The sequence below is a fragment of the Hemitrygon akajei genome, unplaced genomic scaffold (assembly GCF_048418815.1).
Source record: "Hemitrygon akajei unplaced genomic scaffold, sHemAka1.3 Scf000052, whole genome shotgun sequence".
In the NCBI taxonomy this organism is placed as follows: domain Eukaryota; kingdom Metazoa; phylum Chordata; class Chondrichthyes; order Myliobatiformes; family Dasyatidae; genus Hemitrygon; species Hemitrygon akajei.
Window position 1 is genome coordinate 3,079,004 of NW_027331938.1, and position 18,162 is coordinate 3,097,165.

At 44.8% G+C, this 18,162-nt stretch overlaps 1 protein-coding gene across 1 annotated transcript in view; it reads left to right on the forward strand.

Annotated features, from left to right (window-relative positions):
- The first annotated feature begins 8,241 nt into the window (after window positions 1-8,241).
- LOC140721202 (NACHT, LRR and PYD domains-containing protein 3-like) overlaps window positions 8,242-18,162 on the forward strand; it is a 72,284-nt gene continuing 62,363 nt past the window's right edge. The window contains exons 1-5 of the mRNA XM_073036061.1: window positions 8,242-8,347; window positions 11,144-11,575; window positions 13,072-13,238; window positions 15,416-15,587; window positions 15,696-15,761. Coding sequence (XP_072892162.1) covers window positions 8,338-8,347; window positions 11,144-11,575; window positions 13,072-13,238; window positions 15,416-15,587; window positions 15,696-15,761 — 847 coding nt within the window. The 5' untranslated portion in view covers window positions 8,242-8,337. The remainder of the gene's footprint in view (window positions 8,348-11,143; window positions 11,576-13,071; window positions 13,239-15,415; window positions 15,588-15,695; window positions 15,762-18,162) is intronic.

Genomic DNA, 18,162 nt, shown 5'->3' on the forward strand with positions numbered 1-18,162 from the left:
CAGAATCAGTGATTTAAACCTGCTCCAAACACTATGCTTTCATCTGCACATTGTAACTTGAACCATCTCACTGAGGGTCTGATGGAGACACAACCCCTGCCGTCAACACATGTGATCACATCACCCCTGCTTCTGACATTTCCAATTCCCTCAGAATGGTTTTCTGATTCAGTCTAAAGGTTATGGTCCATTCAACTCGTTCTCAGAGCTGACAAACCATGTCTTCCCACTGGCTCTTCCACCTCTTTCCTCCCCCTCCAGCCCTGACAAACCGTGTCTTCCCACTGGCTCTTCCACCTCTTTCCTCCACCTCCAGGGAAGCTGCATTTCCATAAGACCATAAGACCTCCTTCCAATCAGGCACTGATTTATCAGCGCTGGAATCTTTTCTGTAATACCATGGGCTCCTAGCTTGCTTAGCAGCCTCGAGTGTGGCTCCTTGTCACAGGCCTTTCGGAAATCCAAGTACCCAACATCAACGTATTCACCTCTCTCTATCCTGCTTGTTCTTTCTTCAAATAAAAATAGCCGAATATCCTGCTACTAATTCAATATGCCAGCAACAACCTCCGACAAATAAGAGACCCCCTGAATTTAATGTTTCGAGTTTTTCCATCGCTCACTGATTGGAAACGATTGATGTACGTGCAAAGTAAAGAAGGGCATCCATATCTTGCTGTCGACTTTGACCGGTTGTTATCTCTGGGAGTTAGCAATCTCGCCACAGCCGCTCCCCTTTGCCCATTACCCGAAGTTTACAACTGCGGACAACTGTTAAAGATGGCTTTTAAATGGGCCAACTTAACATCAGTGCAAGCCCAAGCTAAGGGGGGCCCAATTAAATCTGGAGAAAGGGAATGTCCGCTGATCAAAAGAGAACATTATTCCAAATGCATAATATTCCATCAGAGTTGAGAGCGCCCTTGCTTCTGCTCACTCTGTGCAATAAACCCACAGCGATCTTTGTCCTGAGCTGTCGCTGGAGTTTATAATCTGACAATAAACTGGTCCCAAGGTTAACAATAACTCAAAGCGACGGCACCAACCGAACGGAACCAGGATGCGGGTTATGATTCCTCTCTGGAGGTGGTAAAATGTCGCGCACTGAAGTATTAATTCTAGTTCGGACCACAAGTTAGAAAGACTCATTCAAGCAAGGTGAGTCTTTGTGTGGTTTAACACAAGCGTTGTGGAACAGGGTGTAGCGTTACATGCTGAATAGACTGAAGTTCAGGTTTATGAGCGTGTTATCAACTGAACATTGCTCAGGGTGTGTTCACTTACTGGTAGGGACATAAAATTCAGACACTCGGATTCACTGAAACTAGACCCAGGAGTCCTGCATCAGGTAGGAACATGGACTGTATTCGGGAATGTTATGGTGTTTTAATAAGCCTACTTCTAACGGGAGTATTTCTAATATTTCTACCATATCAATATTACCATTGAAATCGCGCGGATTTACGGATCTGTGCGCTCAATTATTCTGTATGTGTTTTTTCAGCGAAGACGAGGTAGATCTGACCGTGATATTTATATTAACAAATAATGTGATAATTCTCACTAACCGTAGACCAAAATAGCAAATTCTACACTCAGTGGGCGCTTTACTATGTACCTACTGTACCTAATAATGTGGCCACTGAGTGCATGTCCGGGAGCATCTGCTGCTGTTACCCGTCCGCTTCAATGCTGACCTCTACTCTGTGTTCGCTGGAACTCGATAAAGACGGGGAGCTGATTGTATTCGCTGTCATTTAGATGAAGGTGAGGAGATTTTATCCCCTGGTGGTTACATAAATGAATTAAGCTTATGCCGGTGACATCGAACATCACCTGGATTCCGAACAGGAATGTGGGGAACATGTTTGCTGCTGTAAGGGGAAACAGTTTTTTTTCCACTGAGGTGGAACTAGTGCCTCTTTTCCTCAAAGGGAAAGAGAAGAAGAGTTTTCTTTCAATGTGGTTAATTCGGCAGCGCACAGATCCTCGACAGGCGAGGGAGTGAAGTGTTGCAGCCGGTCGCAGGAATGTGTCACTGAGATCACGGTCCAGCTGTGATCATAGAGAATGGCGGAACAGGACTGAGGGGACGAATGTCCTGTTACTACTTCAATAGGCCAGTAGCACACTCTGACAAATAAGAGACCCGGTTTATTTAACATTTGAAGTTTTCCCTTCGATCTCAGACGAGGAACGGTAGATGTATTTGTAAAATAAGTGCAATGCCTGCCAAATTGGCCGGCGGGACATGGTCATAATTTCATCTGATTCTAGGTTGACATGGTAACTTGTTTCCAGTAAGCGAGCAATAATCTGAAGGGGAAGGGCGTTTATATCTCACTGTTGACTTTGACCGGTTGTTATCTCTGGGAGATGGTTATCTCGGCACAGTTGCTCCACAATCGGCCCATTACTGTAATGGACCAACTGCGGACTTCTGTTAAAAATGGTTCTTTCTGAACAGGCTGACCTTCAAGTCAGCTCCAGGCAGCCGGGGCAGACTCAGGGAATGTCCAGTGTTCAAAAGGAAAAATATTTATATATAAATGACTCCAAATGCATAATATTTTACAATCGCCCTTCCTTCTGCTCTCTGTGTGCAATAAACCCGCAGCGATCTTTGTCCTGAGCTGTACCTGGAGTTTATAATCCGGCAATAAACTGGTTCCAAGGCGAACAATAAATCAAAGGGACGACACCAGCAGAACCGAACCAGGATACGGGTTGTGCTCCCTCCCTGGAGCAGATCAAATTTTCGAGAGAAAGGTAATTATTGCATCGGGCAGTGAAGTCGTACTTTTGGCTCGAACTACAGGTTAGAAACGAGTTTTTGCGTTTTTCACTACAAGCGTTGTGGAACAAGGGGTGCCGTTACATGCTGAATAGACTGAAGCTCAGGTTTATGATCTGAACATTGCTCAGGGTGTGTTCACTTACTGGTAGGGACATAAAATTCAGATACTCGGATTCACTGAAACCAGACTCAGGAGTCCAGCACCAGGTAAGAACAGGGACTGTACTGGGCTGTGTTATGGTGTTTCAATAAGCCCACTTGTCACGGCAAGTATTTCTAGTTTTTCTACCGTATCAATACTATCAGTTGCTGTTCCAGGGGAAGCTGAAACAGGTGAAGATAGATGAGGGTATTTTTATGAGGTGGAACTGTTTTCAAAGGAAATGAGAACCGGGGTTTGGTTTTTTCAATGTTTTAAATTCCGCAGGACACAGATTTTGGACAGGCAAGGGAGTGAAGTGTTGCAGGCGGTCGCAGGGAGGTGTCACTGAGATCTCAGTCCAGCTGTGATCATAGAGAACGGCGGAACAGGATGAGAGAGTGAATGTCCTGTTACTAATTCCACACACTATGTGGTGGAACTTGTGTGTGTTTGGAATTCTCTTCCTCAAAGGAAACGAGAAGCAGGGATTATTTTCTGTGAGTTTAATTCCGCAGCGGAGAGATTTTTGACAGGCAAGGGAGTGAATTGGTCTAGGCGGTGGCAGGGATGGGTCACTGAGATCTCAGTCCAGCTGTGATCATAGAGAATGACGGAACAGGACTGAGGGGACGAATGTCCTGTTACTAATTCAACTTACCAGCAGCACACTCTGACAGAGAAGAAACGCAGTGAAATTAATGTTTTTACCCATCGTTCTCTGACGAGGAACGGTACAAGTTCATTTAAAATAAATGCGAAGTTGGTGGATGTATGTGTGAAGTAAATAGGTTGCCAGGCAAATTCGCCAGCGGGATATGATGATAATTTCATATGATTGGTACTCTGATGTGGTAACTTGTTTCCAGTAAGTGAGCAATAAGCTGAAGGAGAAGGGCGTCCATATCTTGCTGTCGACTTTGACCGGTAGTTATCTCTGGGAGATGGGTATCTCGGGACAGCTGCTCTCCAGTCGACCCATTGCTGCAATGGTCCAACTGCGGACTACTGTTAAAGATGGCTCGTTATAAACAGGGTGACCTTGAAGTCTGCTCCAGGCAGAGGGGTCACAGTAAAATCTGGAGAAAAGGAATGCCTCCTGTTCAAAAGAGAACATTATTCCAAATACATAATATTCCATCAGAGTTGAGAGCGCCCTTCCTTCTGCTGTCTCTGTGCAATAAACCCACGGCGATCTTTGCCCTGGGCTGTCGCTGGAGTTTATAATATGACAATAAACTGGCCCTAACTAGTACAATAAATAGAAGTGACGACGCCAACCCAACCGGACCAGGATGCGGGTTGCGATTCCTCTCCAGAGCAGATCAAGTATTCTGGAGAGAGGAAATTACTGCACCGCTTGCACTGTGGTATTAATTCTGGGTCAGACCGCTTTGAAGAGTGACTTGTTCTTGCAAATTAAGCTTTTATGTGGTTTAACACAAGAATTGTGGAACAAGGTGCGGCGTTACATGCTGAATAGACTGAAGCTCAGGTTTATGAGCGTGTTATCAACTGAACATTGCTCAGGGTGTGTTCACTTACTGTTAGGGACATAAAATTCAGATGTCCAGATTCGCTGGAAACAGAATCAGGAGTCCAGCACCAGGTCAGGACAGGGTCATAGGGGAAATGCTATGGTGCTTTATTACGCCCACTGGTCGCCCTAGTAATGCTATTGTTTCTATCAGTTCAATATTGTCCTTAGGGTTGCGTGGATTAACGAATATGTGTGTTTTATTCTGTTTGTTTTTTTTAACAAAGACTTTATATATCTGGCAGTAATATTTAGGATAAAATTTCCTGTAATAAATCTCTCTGGCAGTTGATAAAGGTATGGAAGTCTACACTCAGTGGGCACGTTTTTATGTACCCCCTGTACCTAATGATGTGACACTGAGTGAATGCTCGGGGTTTACTGCGGCTGCACCCCGTCCACATTCTATGTTAGGTGCTCAGTGACGCTCTCTTGCACTCCGCTGTCGGAGTGCGTGGTTATTTGAGTTCTTGCCGCTTTCCTGTCGGATTTAATCAATCTGCCCAATTTCACTGAGCTCTCTCATTAACGCAGACTTTAGAACCGCTGTTCACTGGATTTTCCTTTGGTTTGATTCCGGACCATTCTCAGTAAACCGAGAGATTTATACATGAGAATCCAAGCTGCTGATCAGTTTCCGTAACACTCAGACCATCCGGTCTGGCACCAGCCATCACTCCACGGTCAACGTCACTTACATCACATTTATTTCCTCTTCAGATGTTTGGCCTGAATAACAACTGAACCCGTTGACCATATCTGCATGTGTTTGTGCTTTGAGTTGCAAACAGACGATTAACAGATTCGTATTAATGAGCTGGTATAGAGTTGTACCTAACAAAGAGGCCATTTAGTGCATTTCCCATTTAGGCAAACCCTCACCCATCTCAAATATGAACACGGATGAGATCTGGGCCTGATTGTTGAAGATTTGCATGTTTGTAACAACAGCCTGTCGCTGGCAAGGCAGTGGACAAAACACTGTTATAAGGTGGGGATAATCTGGAGAGAGAGAGACCCGTCACTGTTCCCTCTAAACTGCGCGTCTGCAAAACCAAAATGCTCCCGCGAACGGAGCCTTTGTTGCAGCGCAGATGGAATTAAACACTGTCGGATAAACGTTTATGAAACCTGAAAGTTTTTCTTTGTTGTACTGCATTTTTATCCTATCCTTTAATTAGTAATTAAAATCAAAAGAATTTTATTTTTTCTCTTGTCTGTCTTAATCCTAAAATATTAATGGATGCATTTTACAAAAGAGGACACATCTACGATGTTGTGCTTTTCTCAGTCCGTGTGAAAATTTCCGGCTCAGAGCAATGGCTGATCCACGCAGCTGCAAAAATAGTAATTAGAGGGAACATTGGAGACCGAACCACGTTACATTCTATGCATATTAATCACGATTGAATATGGTACATTATCGTGCTTCCTGTTATAGAGGACATGTTAAAAGTCAATAGAGTGGACAAAACAGTTTCACCGGGAGCCTCTCTGGTATCCAGGAAATAGTAATGAATAACGCAAGAAAAATTAATAATAATTTCGCCTTGTCCGTGAGAGCGTACTGTGAGGCAAAGACGCTCAAGTGCTTAACAATACAGAACTAACGTTGAGCAGCGAATACATAGAAGGTCCATTTACTATAAATTCAAGAGCTTTTCGTTTTCATTTCTCGAAAGATCACTGTTAATGCCCCGATAATCACTTTTACTACCTTTTCAGACCACTGTGTGTAGTACCTGCCCCATTATAGGTATGAGCAGGGATGAGATCTGGGCTAAATTGCGCAATTAAGCGTTCAGCATATCACGCAGCATCTTGGACAATCCCAGTTCTGATACTGGGTCTTCCACAGTGTCTTGTTACACAGATCCAATCTGATGTACCGAGTTTCCAGCACTTTATAAGAGGATGCAGGAAAATGGCATTGGGGCGGAAAAAAAAATCAACCATGATTGAATGATGGAGGAGACTCGATGGACTGAATCACTCCATTCTGCTCTGATATCTTATCATGACTGAATGATGAGTCTTTCATATCCCGTATCAGGATTTGTGACGTGTGAGGGACAATTACAGATTTGTTCCATGAGATTCTTTTATTTGTCTTCAGCGTTGAAATTTCAGTGAGATTCGCTTTTGAAAAAATTGAGCAGAAATATTTTTTTCTCCTTTGTATTGTTAATGTGCTTCATTATCTCTCTGGTTAAAGTTAGACCTGCGGTGAGAGATTTATTGGAAGAAAAGCCCACAGCTGGAAAGAAGCCACGACTGAGAACGAGGGAACAGCGACAAGTGAACCAGCCCGAGGACTGAGAGTACCAACTGAAGAGAACCCTCTGACTCAGAGTTTTCATTGATTTAGTCAGGAGAAAGTTTGGTGAGTATCATTCACTCGAACACTGGTCCTGTAAACATTACATATCTTTACAAAGGAAGGTACGAAATAGGTGGAATGCCTTGGTCAGACCCAGTTGCAATCACTCCAGATCTGGTAATGTGCTTTCAGAAGCCCAGCTCTTTACAGTCACTCACATTCTCTCAGTCTTTGCTCATTTGAAGGTCCTGCATCATCTGAAGTAGCTTTTGGTTAGTTCTGATGTTTCCTTGTTACGTTATAATCATCTTAAAATGCGTTGACAATTTCGTCCCTTTATAAGCCCCAAGTGTGTCGTGTTGTAGTGATTGTAGAAATGTGGAACTACCATGAACTGCAGCAACATGCCATTGATCCCATTGGCTATTGCAATCTCCAGTGGTATACTTACCCTCGAATATATCGTCGCGTAGGCCTCTGCTGAGAACAGACCATTTATAAAGCAAGATATCCCAACTCTGCATTTTATTCAGTCCGAACTAGCACATGGCAACCCATAATTTACATTGACAGACCTTGGCCTCATCAAGTACTTTTCTGCTAATTACATTGTCAGAACCTGTGAAGGTGACATTAAGCAGAGGTGGAAATTCAAAGTTATGTTCCAATGGACGTTGTGCATGGGACTTCAGCAAAGCCTTTGACAAGGTGTCACATGGCAGCTTGGTCTCGATGATCAGGTCTCATGCTGTCCGGAGAGAGCAAACTGGATGTATTCAATATTAGCTTCAAGGTAGCAAGCAAAGAGTGCTGGTTGAAGGTTTCTCCTCGCAATGGAGGCGAGTAATTAGCGGTGTGCCATGAGGCTACAAGTTGGGAACTTTGATATTCGTTATTTTATAGCAATGATTTGGATGCGGTTGCACAAGGATTACTTGACAGGTAGTTTCGCAGAATGCATAACATTAGTAGTTGCTGTTCACAGAGAAGATTATCGTAGCATCTAGGGGATCTAAATGGACAGGGGCTGGTAAAGAGATTGCAAACCCAATCTGATCAGCAGCGGATTCATGCAGATGTTGGGGATCATGTGGAGGAAACAGCCAGAGGAAGTGGATGAGGCAGGTGCAGTTGCATAATTCAAAAAGCAGTTGGGGTGTGTAGATGGAGTGAAGAGGCCCGAAGGGAGATGGCCCCATCACAGGAAATTGTGACCATCTCAGTGGGCACTGTGGTTGGCATTGTCTCGTTGGGTTGAACGCTCTGAATTTGGATTTTATTGCTCTGTGACTCTGTCAGCAGATGCGCCAGGTATCAGTGGACAGATATGGTGTGGAAGTGGTTACTAACAGGGAATGTTTGGTCCCCATGCCAAAAGCTGCAGGGGATGGAAATACTGTCATATTTGCAATGTAGTCGTACTCTCTGACTCACCGTCTGCTTGTTGTGAAATTTAGAGCCTCACCAGCAGGTGGAGCTGTCCTGCAGAGCGACCAAAGTGTAAACAAGACGACGACAATCAACAATCGTCACTCAGAATCAGAATGGACAAAGGTATGATCACAGGGATCTTTGAATTAAACTTTTGTCACGTTTGTACACAATAGTTCAGATGAAAAAACTGACACAGGTGTTAACAGGGCATAGAAAACTTTCATCCAGCAGTGTCATTTATCCCACTGGTAAAGCGGCCTTGAGTAATTGATCAACCCAACAGTTCCAGCGCAGGGACCTGACACCAGTAATGGTCGAATCACTCCGCTCATCATACAAAGCTTCAGCTGAGTGAAAGGAGCAGGGGCTCCTGAATCAGGTGGCCGTGAGTGAAACACAGACAGGAATGTGACTGGGATCTTGTGGTTTATGTGAATGTTCAGGGTCAGGGTCCATTTCACCTCCAGACAGGCCCTGAGGAGTAAGACATCTTCAACTTTCATTTATAAAATTCAGAAGCAGATGATAGGAGCATTTTCGGGATTTCCGAGACTCTATGATAACACAGCATTTCAGGTTTTGGAAGGAAAGATGCCAACTCCCCCCTGGTTTTTCTTGCCTGCTACGCAAAGGAGGAGGGGTGTCACCGAAATCTGTTTTCTGTAGCGGAGCAGAGATCATTGCCGGTGCTGGGAATGGCTGAGGATCAGGAGGCAGCTCATTGTAGATACATTTGTGATCTGCTTCGGAGTTTTAACACCCCAGTGAATGTGTGGGCTGTGGAGAAATGGTGAGCCTGAGTTTCTAAATATTTCCCTCTTGATATGATCTTCTACCTGAATTTAAATTCCCAGCATCTTGGCTGGGAAACCCGGCATAACCAATGACCAAATGTCTCTGTCACCTGTAGACAATGTGATTGTGCTCAAATCTGAGATTCCAGCTGGAATAAAAAGGATGTTACAGCCTGGAAACGGGTCCTTCGGCCCATAAAATTCATGCTGATCTAAATGTCCCATTTTCCTGCAGTTTTCCCAAATTTCCCGAGTAAACTTCTTCTCCCCTTTTTCCTGCCCACATGCTCTCAATTTTGTAATTTTATTTGTGTTTGCGGCCTCCTCCGGATGCATGTACTTTCTATCCATCAGCAACCACTTGGAAAAATGCCCCTTTGGTCTCATTTAAATCTCTGTCCTCGAGTCTCAGACTCCCCTACCCGGGGAAAAAGACTGTGACCATCTATCCTATCGGCACCCCTGATTACTGTATGTGTGTGTGTAAGGTTTCCCTTCAAGCTCCTGAGCTCCAGGGCAAGCTGCCCCAGCCCAACCATATAACACAAAAAACAACACCCTAGCCCAGTACCGTAGTGTTCATTCTTCACTTCACACTTTCCAGCTTCATCACCTCCATCCTATAGATTAGCAACTGCAACTACACACAAAGCTCTATAACCAAGACTTTGCCAGTGACATGCATAGTTGTTACATGATGATCAGCAGATGGGGGGTAAGATGGGAACCAGGGGAGAGGACAGCATAGATCGCAAGGGAATGGTCAGCCTGTGACCCAGGGGACCGGAGGACGTGCGTCTCAAGGGAATGGTCAGTCTGTGACCAAGGGGACAGGAGAAAGCAACTCCAGTCCCCTTGTCCAGTCTCCAGCCCCTCGTGTGACAAAGCAACTGGAGAATGTGTGATCCAGCAGACTGGACCATGTGTAATCCCGTTGCTGGTCTTTGTGTGACAGACTACTGGACAGTTAGTGACCGAGGGAGATTTTAGCTTGTGGAAGATAATCACAGTTTTATTTCCCAGTATCACCGGACACCGGTGCATTATGATCCCGTGGTCATCCGTGCGTTCAACTGCTGTGATCAACTGCGTTCAACTCCAGACCACACCTGGAGTACTGCGTGCAGTTCTGGTGTCCATATTTAAGAAAGGACATACTGGCTCTCGAGGCAGTGCAGAGAAGGTTCACTAGGTTAATTCCGGGGGTGGGTGGGTTGATGTATGATGAGAGGTTGAGTAGATTGGGACTCTACTCATTGGAATTCCGAAGAATGAGAGGCGATCTTATTGAAACATATAAGATTGTGAATGGGCTTGATCGGGTGGATGCGGGGAGAATGTTCCCAATGATGTGTGAAACTAGGACTAGGGGGCATAATCTTAAAATAAGGGGATGCCGTTCCAGGACTGAGATGCGGAGAAATTTCTTCACTCAGAGGGTAGTGGGGCTGTGGAATTTACTGCCTCAGAGAGCTGTGGAAGCTACTACACTCAATAAATTCAGAACGGAGATAGACATTTTCCTGGATAAAAATGGCATTAGGGGATACGGTGAGCGAGCAGGTAAGTGGACTTGAGGCTAGGTTTAGATCAGCCATGTGATCTCCTGGACCAGTTTTCGATAGCCTGGATGGGTCGGAGAGGAGTTTTCCAGATTTTGTTTCTCCTCAATTGGCAAATCGGTTTTTTTTCCCCCGTGTGATCACATGGGTTTGGGCGGGATGAATAATAAAATAAAATGGGCGGCATGGTGCCCTGTTGGTTGGCACTGTTGCCTTGTGGGATTCGGTGAAAACTAGAGTTAAGATTGGATCAGCCATGATCTTGTTGAATGGCGGAGCAGGTTTGAGGGGCTGATTGGCCTACTCCTGCTCCTATCTCTTATGTTCTTATGTTCTTATGATTAGTATTACTGTGCCTATCCTGCTATTTTACTGGGAGTAAATGTGTCCAGTCACCGGCTTATCGGGATGATCACCTAACAGGATGTACGGTTCACATTACCCAGCACAGTTCCACTCCAAATCTGGTCAGCCAGAGTCTCGGCTACATTGCAATCTGAATCAGTTTTGCTCAGATCTAAATCATACTTGTATAACCTGCAATTCATCACTTCTTTCAGGTGGGAAATTGAAACGAGCAGCGAAAAGACTGAAGAGGATTTTACCAGGCGGATCATCGAGGGAAGATGATCTGGATACGGGCAGTAAGGTACCAAAGCAGGGTCAGATTGAGAGCGATGTCCCAATGGAATGCGGTCCGGCCGCAGAGGAGGAGGAGCAAATTCAGCCCAGAGACAGTGACGTCAGAGACACTGATCCGGACCCTGGAGCCGGCACAAGTGAGGCGACTAACTGTCAGCCGAGAGACAGTGACGTTAGAGACACCGATCAGGACCCTGGAACCAGCTCAAGTGAGGCGACTGCCTGTCAGCCCGGAGACAGTGACGTCAGAGACACCGATCAGGACCCTGGAACCGGCACAAGTGAGGCGACTGCCTGTCGGCTCGGAAGCTCATTGAACACAGAACTGTCAAGTCCCCAAGAAGGAGCGGGTGAGTGAAATATGAGGGTGATGTGCTCACAGAATGTGGCAGGGTGGAGGGTAAAGGTGAGGCCTTGTTGGAGGATTGGTCAGCGGAGATGGAAACTGTGTGGGTGTGGTACATGTGGTGCACTGGGCAGCCGTTACCCCACTACAGGAAATGTACTCCCTGCTCTGAGGATTTCCAGGATGTGAATTGGAGGAAATGCAGCTGTCCAGATGAGGAGAGTGTTTCCGGGATGTGTATCAGGGGAAATGTATTCGCCAGGATGGAGGGAGTATCTCTGGGAAGCGAATATTACCAACAATCGCAAAGTTTATGCCCATCCAAATTTAAATAGGTGAATGGGTCGGATGGGGGATGGACTGGTTTATATTAAATGTGGTCCTTCTATTACGTAATGCCCAGAACATTGCTGGGTAGGCTTTAAGGCAAGTGTGACATTCAAGTCAAGTCAAGACACTTTTTTATTGCCATTTCGACCAGAACTGCTGATACAGTACATAGTAAAAATGAGTCGCTTTTCAGGACCATGGTGTTACATGACACATTACAAAAACGAGACTGAACTACGTAAAAAAAAACAACAGAGGAAAAGAAAAAGAAACACACAACAACTACACTAAACTACACACCTATCTAGGACTGCATAAAGTGCACAAAACAGTGCAGACATTACAATAAGTAATATACGTGACAATAGGGCAGTAAGGTGTCAGGCCAGGCTCTGGGTATTGCGGAGTCTGATAGCTTGGGGGAAGAAACTGTTACATAGTCTGTCGGTGAGATCCCGAATGCTTCGGTGCATTTTCCCAGATGGCAGGAGGGAGAAGAGATTGTATGAGGGGTGCATGGATCCTTTATAATGCTGCTGGCTTTACGGATGCAGCGTGTGGTGTAAATGTCCGTGATGGCGGGAAGAGAGACCCCGATGGTCTTCTCAGCTGACCTCACTATAAGCTGCAGGATCTTGCGATCTGAGATGGTGCAATTTCCGAACCAGGCAGTGATGCAGCTGCTCAGAATGCTCTCAATACAACCACCTTAGAATGTGATGAGGATGGGGGCTGGGAGATGGACTTTTCTCAGCCTTCGCAGAAAGTGGAGACGCTGCTGGGCTTTCTTTGCTATGGAGCTGGTGTTGAGGGACCAGCTGAGATTCTCCGCTAGATGAACACCAAGAAATTTGTTTTGTTCACATTCAGAGACAGGCTACTGGCTCTGCACCAGTCCGTTAGCTGCTGCACCTCCTCTCTGTAAGCTGACTCGTCGTTCTTGCTGTGTGTTGCAGCACAGTCGTGGGTCAGCAGAGTGAACAGCAGTGGTCTGTGCACATATCCGTAGGGGGACTCCGTGCTCAGTGTGATGGTGTTGGAGATGGAAAATTAATCCAGTTTTGTATCTGGAGGCAGGTTCAAGACACGGTTTTTTGTTGAGTTGGGTGAGAGCGGTGGAGACGAGGGATATCTGAGTTCAAGCCCTCATTTTCCTTTTTATATTCACAGAGCCAGAGTTTACAATCTCCGACCTCCTGGCACAGGGGGAGGAATATCGACTGTACCAACTGACAAAGTTCTACAGAGACAGACTCAAACAAGCAATTGAAGAAAAGGTTGAGAGACTGGGTTGGATGTTGACAAAGGAGGGACATTTCAGTAGACAAGAAAATGAGGTGAGTGCAGTTCGTGTATTGTCACTGATCTGCTGGTATCAGAGGGAATAGTGATCAACATTAATCTCCTGCACGTTTTAGGAGATCGACTTGTGAATGGAGACTTTGATGTCTGACTCGTCTCTCGCAGATCTGGTTTCAGTTGTTAAGGTGGGGAGCACTGGGAACTGCAGGTTTAGCATCACCTTTTCTTGTATCACCTGCTGTATTTATCAGTGTGAAGTAAGAGCAGTGGCTGCATATCTGGACTTCCAAAAGGTATTCGGTCTGAAACTAATTTCAAATCTTGGCTGAACCGTCGGGTAGCTTCACCTCATCTCATTAATCCAGGATGAGTATTAAACTGTCAATTGGGCCAACCGGCTTCACTGCGTTACCTGAGGGAGGGAAACCAGCTAACCACAGCTTGTCTTGGTTCCGTGAGTTCCCAAACAATGTGTGGCTGACTTGTCATAGTCACAGCAAAGTACAGTACACAAACAGGCCTTTTGGCCCATCTATTCCATGCCAGACTACAGAATCTACTTATTCCCATTGACCTGCACCGGGCCATGGCGCTCTATACGCTCATTACGCATGCATCTATTCAGAATTCTCTTAAACACTTGCACTACTTGCCCTGCTAGCTAGTTTCGCACTCTCACCACCCTCTGAGTAAACCGGTTTCACTTTTGTACCCTTTGAACTTTTCACCTTTCAGCCTTTGGTGATAACCTCTTGTTGTAGTACCTCTTTACCTCAGTACAAAATGTCTGCTTGCATTTATCCTATCTATACAGTGAGGACTGACGCAAAATGCCTACCAATATCTTCCGGCATTTCCTTGTCCCCTGACAGTACCTCTCCACTGTCATTTTCCGGTGGTCCGATATCCACTCTCCTCTCTTTCAATCTTCATATATCAGACGGACGTTTTGGTAAGCTATTTTACATCATTCTCTAGCCTGCCTTCATATTTAATATTTTCTCTATTTACGGTTTTTGAATTGCCTTCTGTTGATTTGTAAAAACATCCCAGTCCTCCAGCTTTCTACTATATTTTGTAATACTCTGTGCCCTCTCCTTTGCTTTTGTGCTGCTTTGACTACCTCGTCAGCCACGGTTGATCATCCTCCCTTTAGAATAATTCTTCATCATTGTGATTGTTTGTCCTCCGAGAAACTTCAGTCATTCCTGTTCTGCCATTGTCCCTGTTAGTGTCATTTTCGAATTTATTATTGCCCAGCTCCTCTCTCATGCCGAGGTAATTCCTTTATTCTACTATAGCACTGATACCTCTAACTTTACTTTCTCCCTTTCAACCTGCTGGCTGAGTTCTGCTATTTTATGATCACTGCCTCTTAAGGGTTTATTTAGCTGAAGCTCCCTAATCAAATCTGGTGCAATACACAACACAGAATCCAGATCCGCCTTTCCTATAGTGGCCTCAACCATAGGCTTCTCTCAAAAGCCATCTCATAGGCATTCTATAAATTCCCTCACTTGGGATTCAGCACCCACCTGATTTTCCAAAGCTACCTGGATATTGAAACTCCCCATGACAATTTTAGCATTGACCTTTTTCCATGCCTCTCCTCTCCCCCGTTGTAATTTGTAGCCCACATCCTGGCTACTGTTAACATGCCTGTATATAATTTCCATCAGGGTCATTTTACCTACGCAGTTTCTTAACATCCACATCGTCTAATCCGACATCACCTCTTTCTCAGGACTTTTCATTTTTAATGACAGCAGCTTCGACCCAACACTTTCACCTACCTGCGTATCCTTTCGATTCAATATTTATCCTTGGATTTAAGCACCCAACTATAAACTTTTGTCAGCCACGATTCAGTGATGCCCGCCATCCACTTGTTTTTGCTCTCTCTCTCTGTCCCCTCTCTTCCGTTCTTGTTGTCACATCTTGTTGATGTAATGCTGCACATTGATAGATCGAGGAAATTAATCACATTGCATCTACTGCAGGGTGTCAGGAAATCTTTATTCTTTCACACTATTGATTTAGAATTTCCTTCAGTTACTGTTTCTCTGTTAATGACTGAACCCAGAGAGGATGAGGCAACAGCCCAGTGACTGCATCTGTTCTGAAGCTACTGGGGCCATGAACAGATACTTTCCTGCACATTCTCCATGTCTGTCTGTCTGCTCCACAATAAATTCATTGTTTCCTTTTGTAGAAAGTCACTGAACTGACAGAGAAGGGAAACCGGGCAGAGAGTTCCAGACTCTTCCTCAGTTTGGTGAATGGCAAAGGCTCCCGGGCCCGGAGGGCGATGTGGGAATCCTTTCTGATGTGGAGGACTGAGTTACCGAAGTTGGACAGAATACTGAGGGAAATACAGGAGCTCGGTATGTTAAAACCACGCACTGAACACAAAGGCACATTGAGATAAACATTTTAGTTTTTTTAATTATTTTAGCTCTGGATCAATAGATTTTTTAAATATATTTAAACAGGTCCTGATCCACAGGAATACATGAACATCGGCCAAGGTTTATCTGAATTACCCACTCAGCTGATAGGTGAGTGATGAAATGGACAGTTCCAACCACATCTCAAGTGTTAATCTGTGACTTGGCAAAATCTGGGAATCAAAACTCGCCATTAATCATTCGCTGATCTCTGGATTCAAGTAACAATTCAACGAATCTCTCTTTACAGCCTGAATATTCTACAATATATTTTTCTATTCATCCAGCTGTTGGTTCTGCTGAAGCCTTCACTCCAGGTCCTAACGCTCTGGGAATCCCCGCACACCCCAGGCAGGCTCCTGATACACTGTATGACCCAGTCCAGGTGACTTTTCTATCTTCAGACCTTTCATCTTCCAAGCCCCTTTTCCTTTGTAATTGCACTACACGCAATTCTGTTCGCTGATGATCTTTACCTTTTGGAATTCTGCCAGTCATTTGCACAGAGTTTGTCTGGCATTTCCTTTTCACCCGTTACTGCAACTACAACAGCAGTTTCTAGTGGTCCGATATCGACCCTCTCCCATTTTCCACTCTTTATATATCTGGGAAAGAAAAAAAAAAAACTTTGGTATCCTTTCTTATATTATTGACCATTTCCTTGCATTTACTGCACATTTATGTACAACTAGGAGCATCTATAACATAGTTGCCTCCGACATGACCCTAGTCACTAGACTCTAGACACTAGAATACTACAGCACAGTACAGGCTCTTCCGCCCTGGATGTTGTGCCGACAGATTTATTCCTTTAAAAGGAGTACTAAACCCACACTACCCTGTGACCCTCTATTTTTCATTCAACCATGTGCCTGTCCAAGAGGTTCTTATATACTCTTAATGTTTTAGCCTCCACCACCATCCCTGGCAAGTTGTTCCAGGCACCCACAACCCTTTGTAAAAAACTTACCCCTGATGTCTCCCATAAACTTCCCTCCCTTAACTTTGTACATATGCCCTCTAGTGTTTGCTATTGGTGCTCTGGGAAACAGGTACTAGCGATCCACCCTATCTATGCCTCTCATAATTTTTTAGACCTCTATCAAGTGCCCTCTCATCCTTCTACGCTCCAAAGAGAAAGGTTCCAGATCCACTAACCTTGTTTCACATGACTTGTTCTCCAAACCAGGCAACATCCTGGTAAATCTCCTCTGCACCCTCTCCATAGCTTCCACATCCTTCCTATAATGAGGTGACCAGAATTGAACACAATACTCTAAGTGCGGTCTCACCAGAGATTTGTAGATTTGCAACTTGGCCTCTCTACTCTTGAACTCAATCCCCCTATTAATGAAACCTAGCATCGCATAGGAGTTCTTAACTATCCTATCAACCCGTGCCGCGACCTTAAGGGATATATGGATTTGAACCCCAAGGTCCCTCTGTTCATCCACACTCTTAAGTAACCAACGATTAAACTTGTAGTCAGCATTCTGGTTTGTCCTTCCAAAATGCATCACCTCACACTTATCCGGATTGAACCCCATCTGCCACTTTTCTGCCCAAATCTGCACCCTGTCTATATCCTCTTGTAACCTTCGACAACCTACAGCCCCATCCACAACTCCTCCAATCTTCATGTCATCCACAAATTCACTCACCCATTCTTCCACCTCTACATCCAGGTCATTTATAAAAAATCACAAATAGCAGGGGTCCCAGGACAGATCCCTACGGCACTCCACTAGTCACCGACCTCCAGGCAGAATAGATTCCTTCCACTACTGCCCTCTGCTTTCTTCCTGTAAGCCAATTACTTATCCAAACAGCCAAGGTTCCACTTATCCCGTGCCTCATGATTTTCTGGATGAGTCTCTCGTGAGGGACCTTGTCAAATGCCTTGCTAAAATCCATGTAGACCACATCTACTACCGTACCTTCATCAATTGCTTTTTGTTACCTCTTCAAAAAACTCAATTAGCCTCGTGAGGCACGACCTTCCCCTCACAAAGCCATGTTGACCCAGACAGTAAATTCCAGGCACCCACAACTCTGTTAAAAAAACTACCCACAATTGCTGTAAATCTACCCCATCTCACCTTAACCAAATGCCCTCTGGTATTAGACACCAGTCATATGTAAAAAATAACAAACAAAATACAGGCTGTCGACCCAGACTCATATCTCTCAAACTTGTACACCTCAGTCAGATCTCTATTCTAACTCCAGAATAAACAAACCAGGTTTATCAAACCTCTACTTGTAGCACATGTCACCGAGCCCAGGCAACATCCTGATGAATCTGTTCTGCACCCTCTCCAATCCTTCCAAGACCTGGACAATCAGAAGTGAACACAATACTCCAGATGCTCCCTAAAACCATAAGACCTAGTAGCAGAATTAAGCCATTCGGCTCAGTGAATTTGCTCTTCAATTCCTCTCTACCCCATTATCCCAGTAAACGTTGACACTCATCCTAATCAGGAACATATCGACCTGCATTTTAAATATA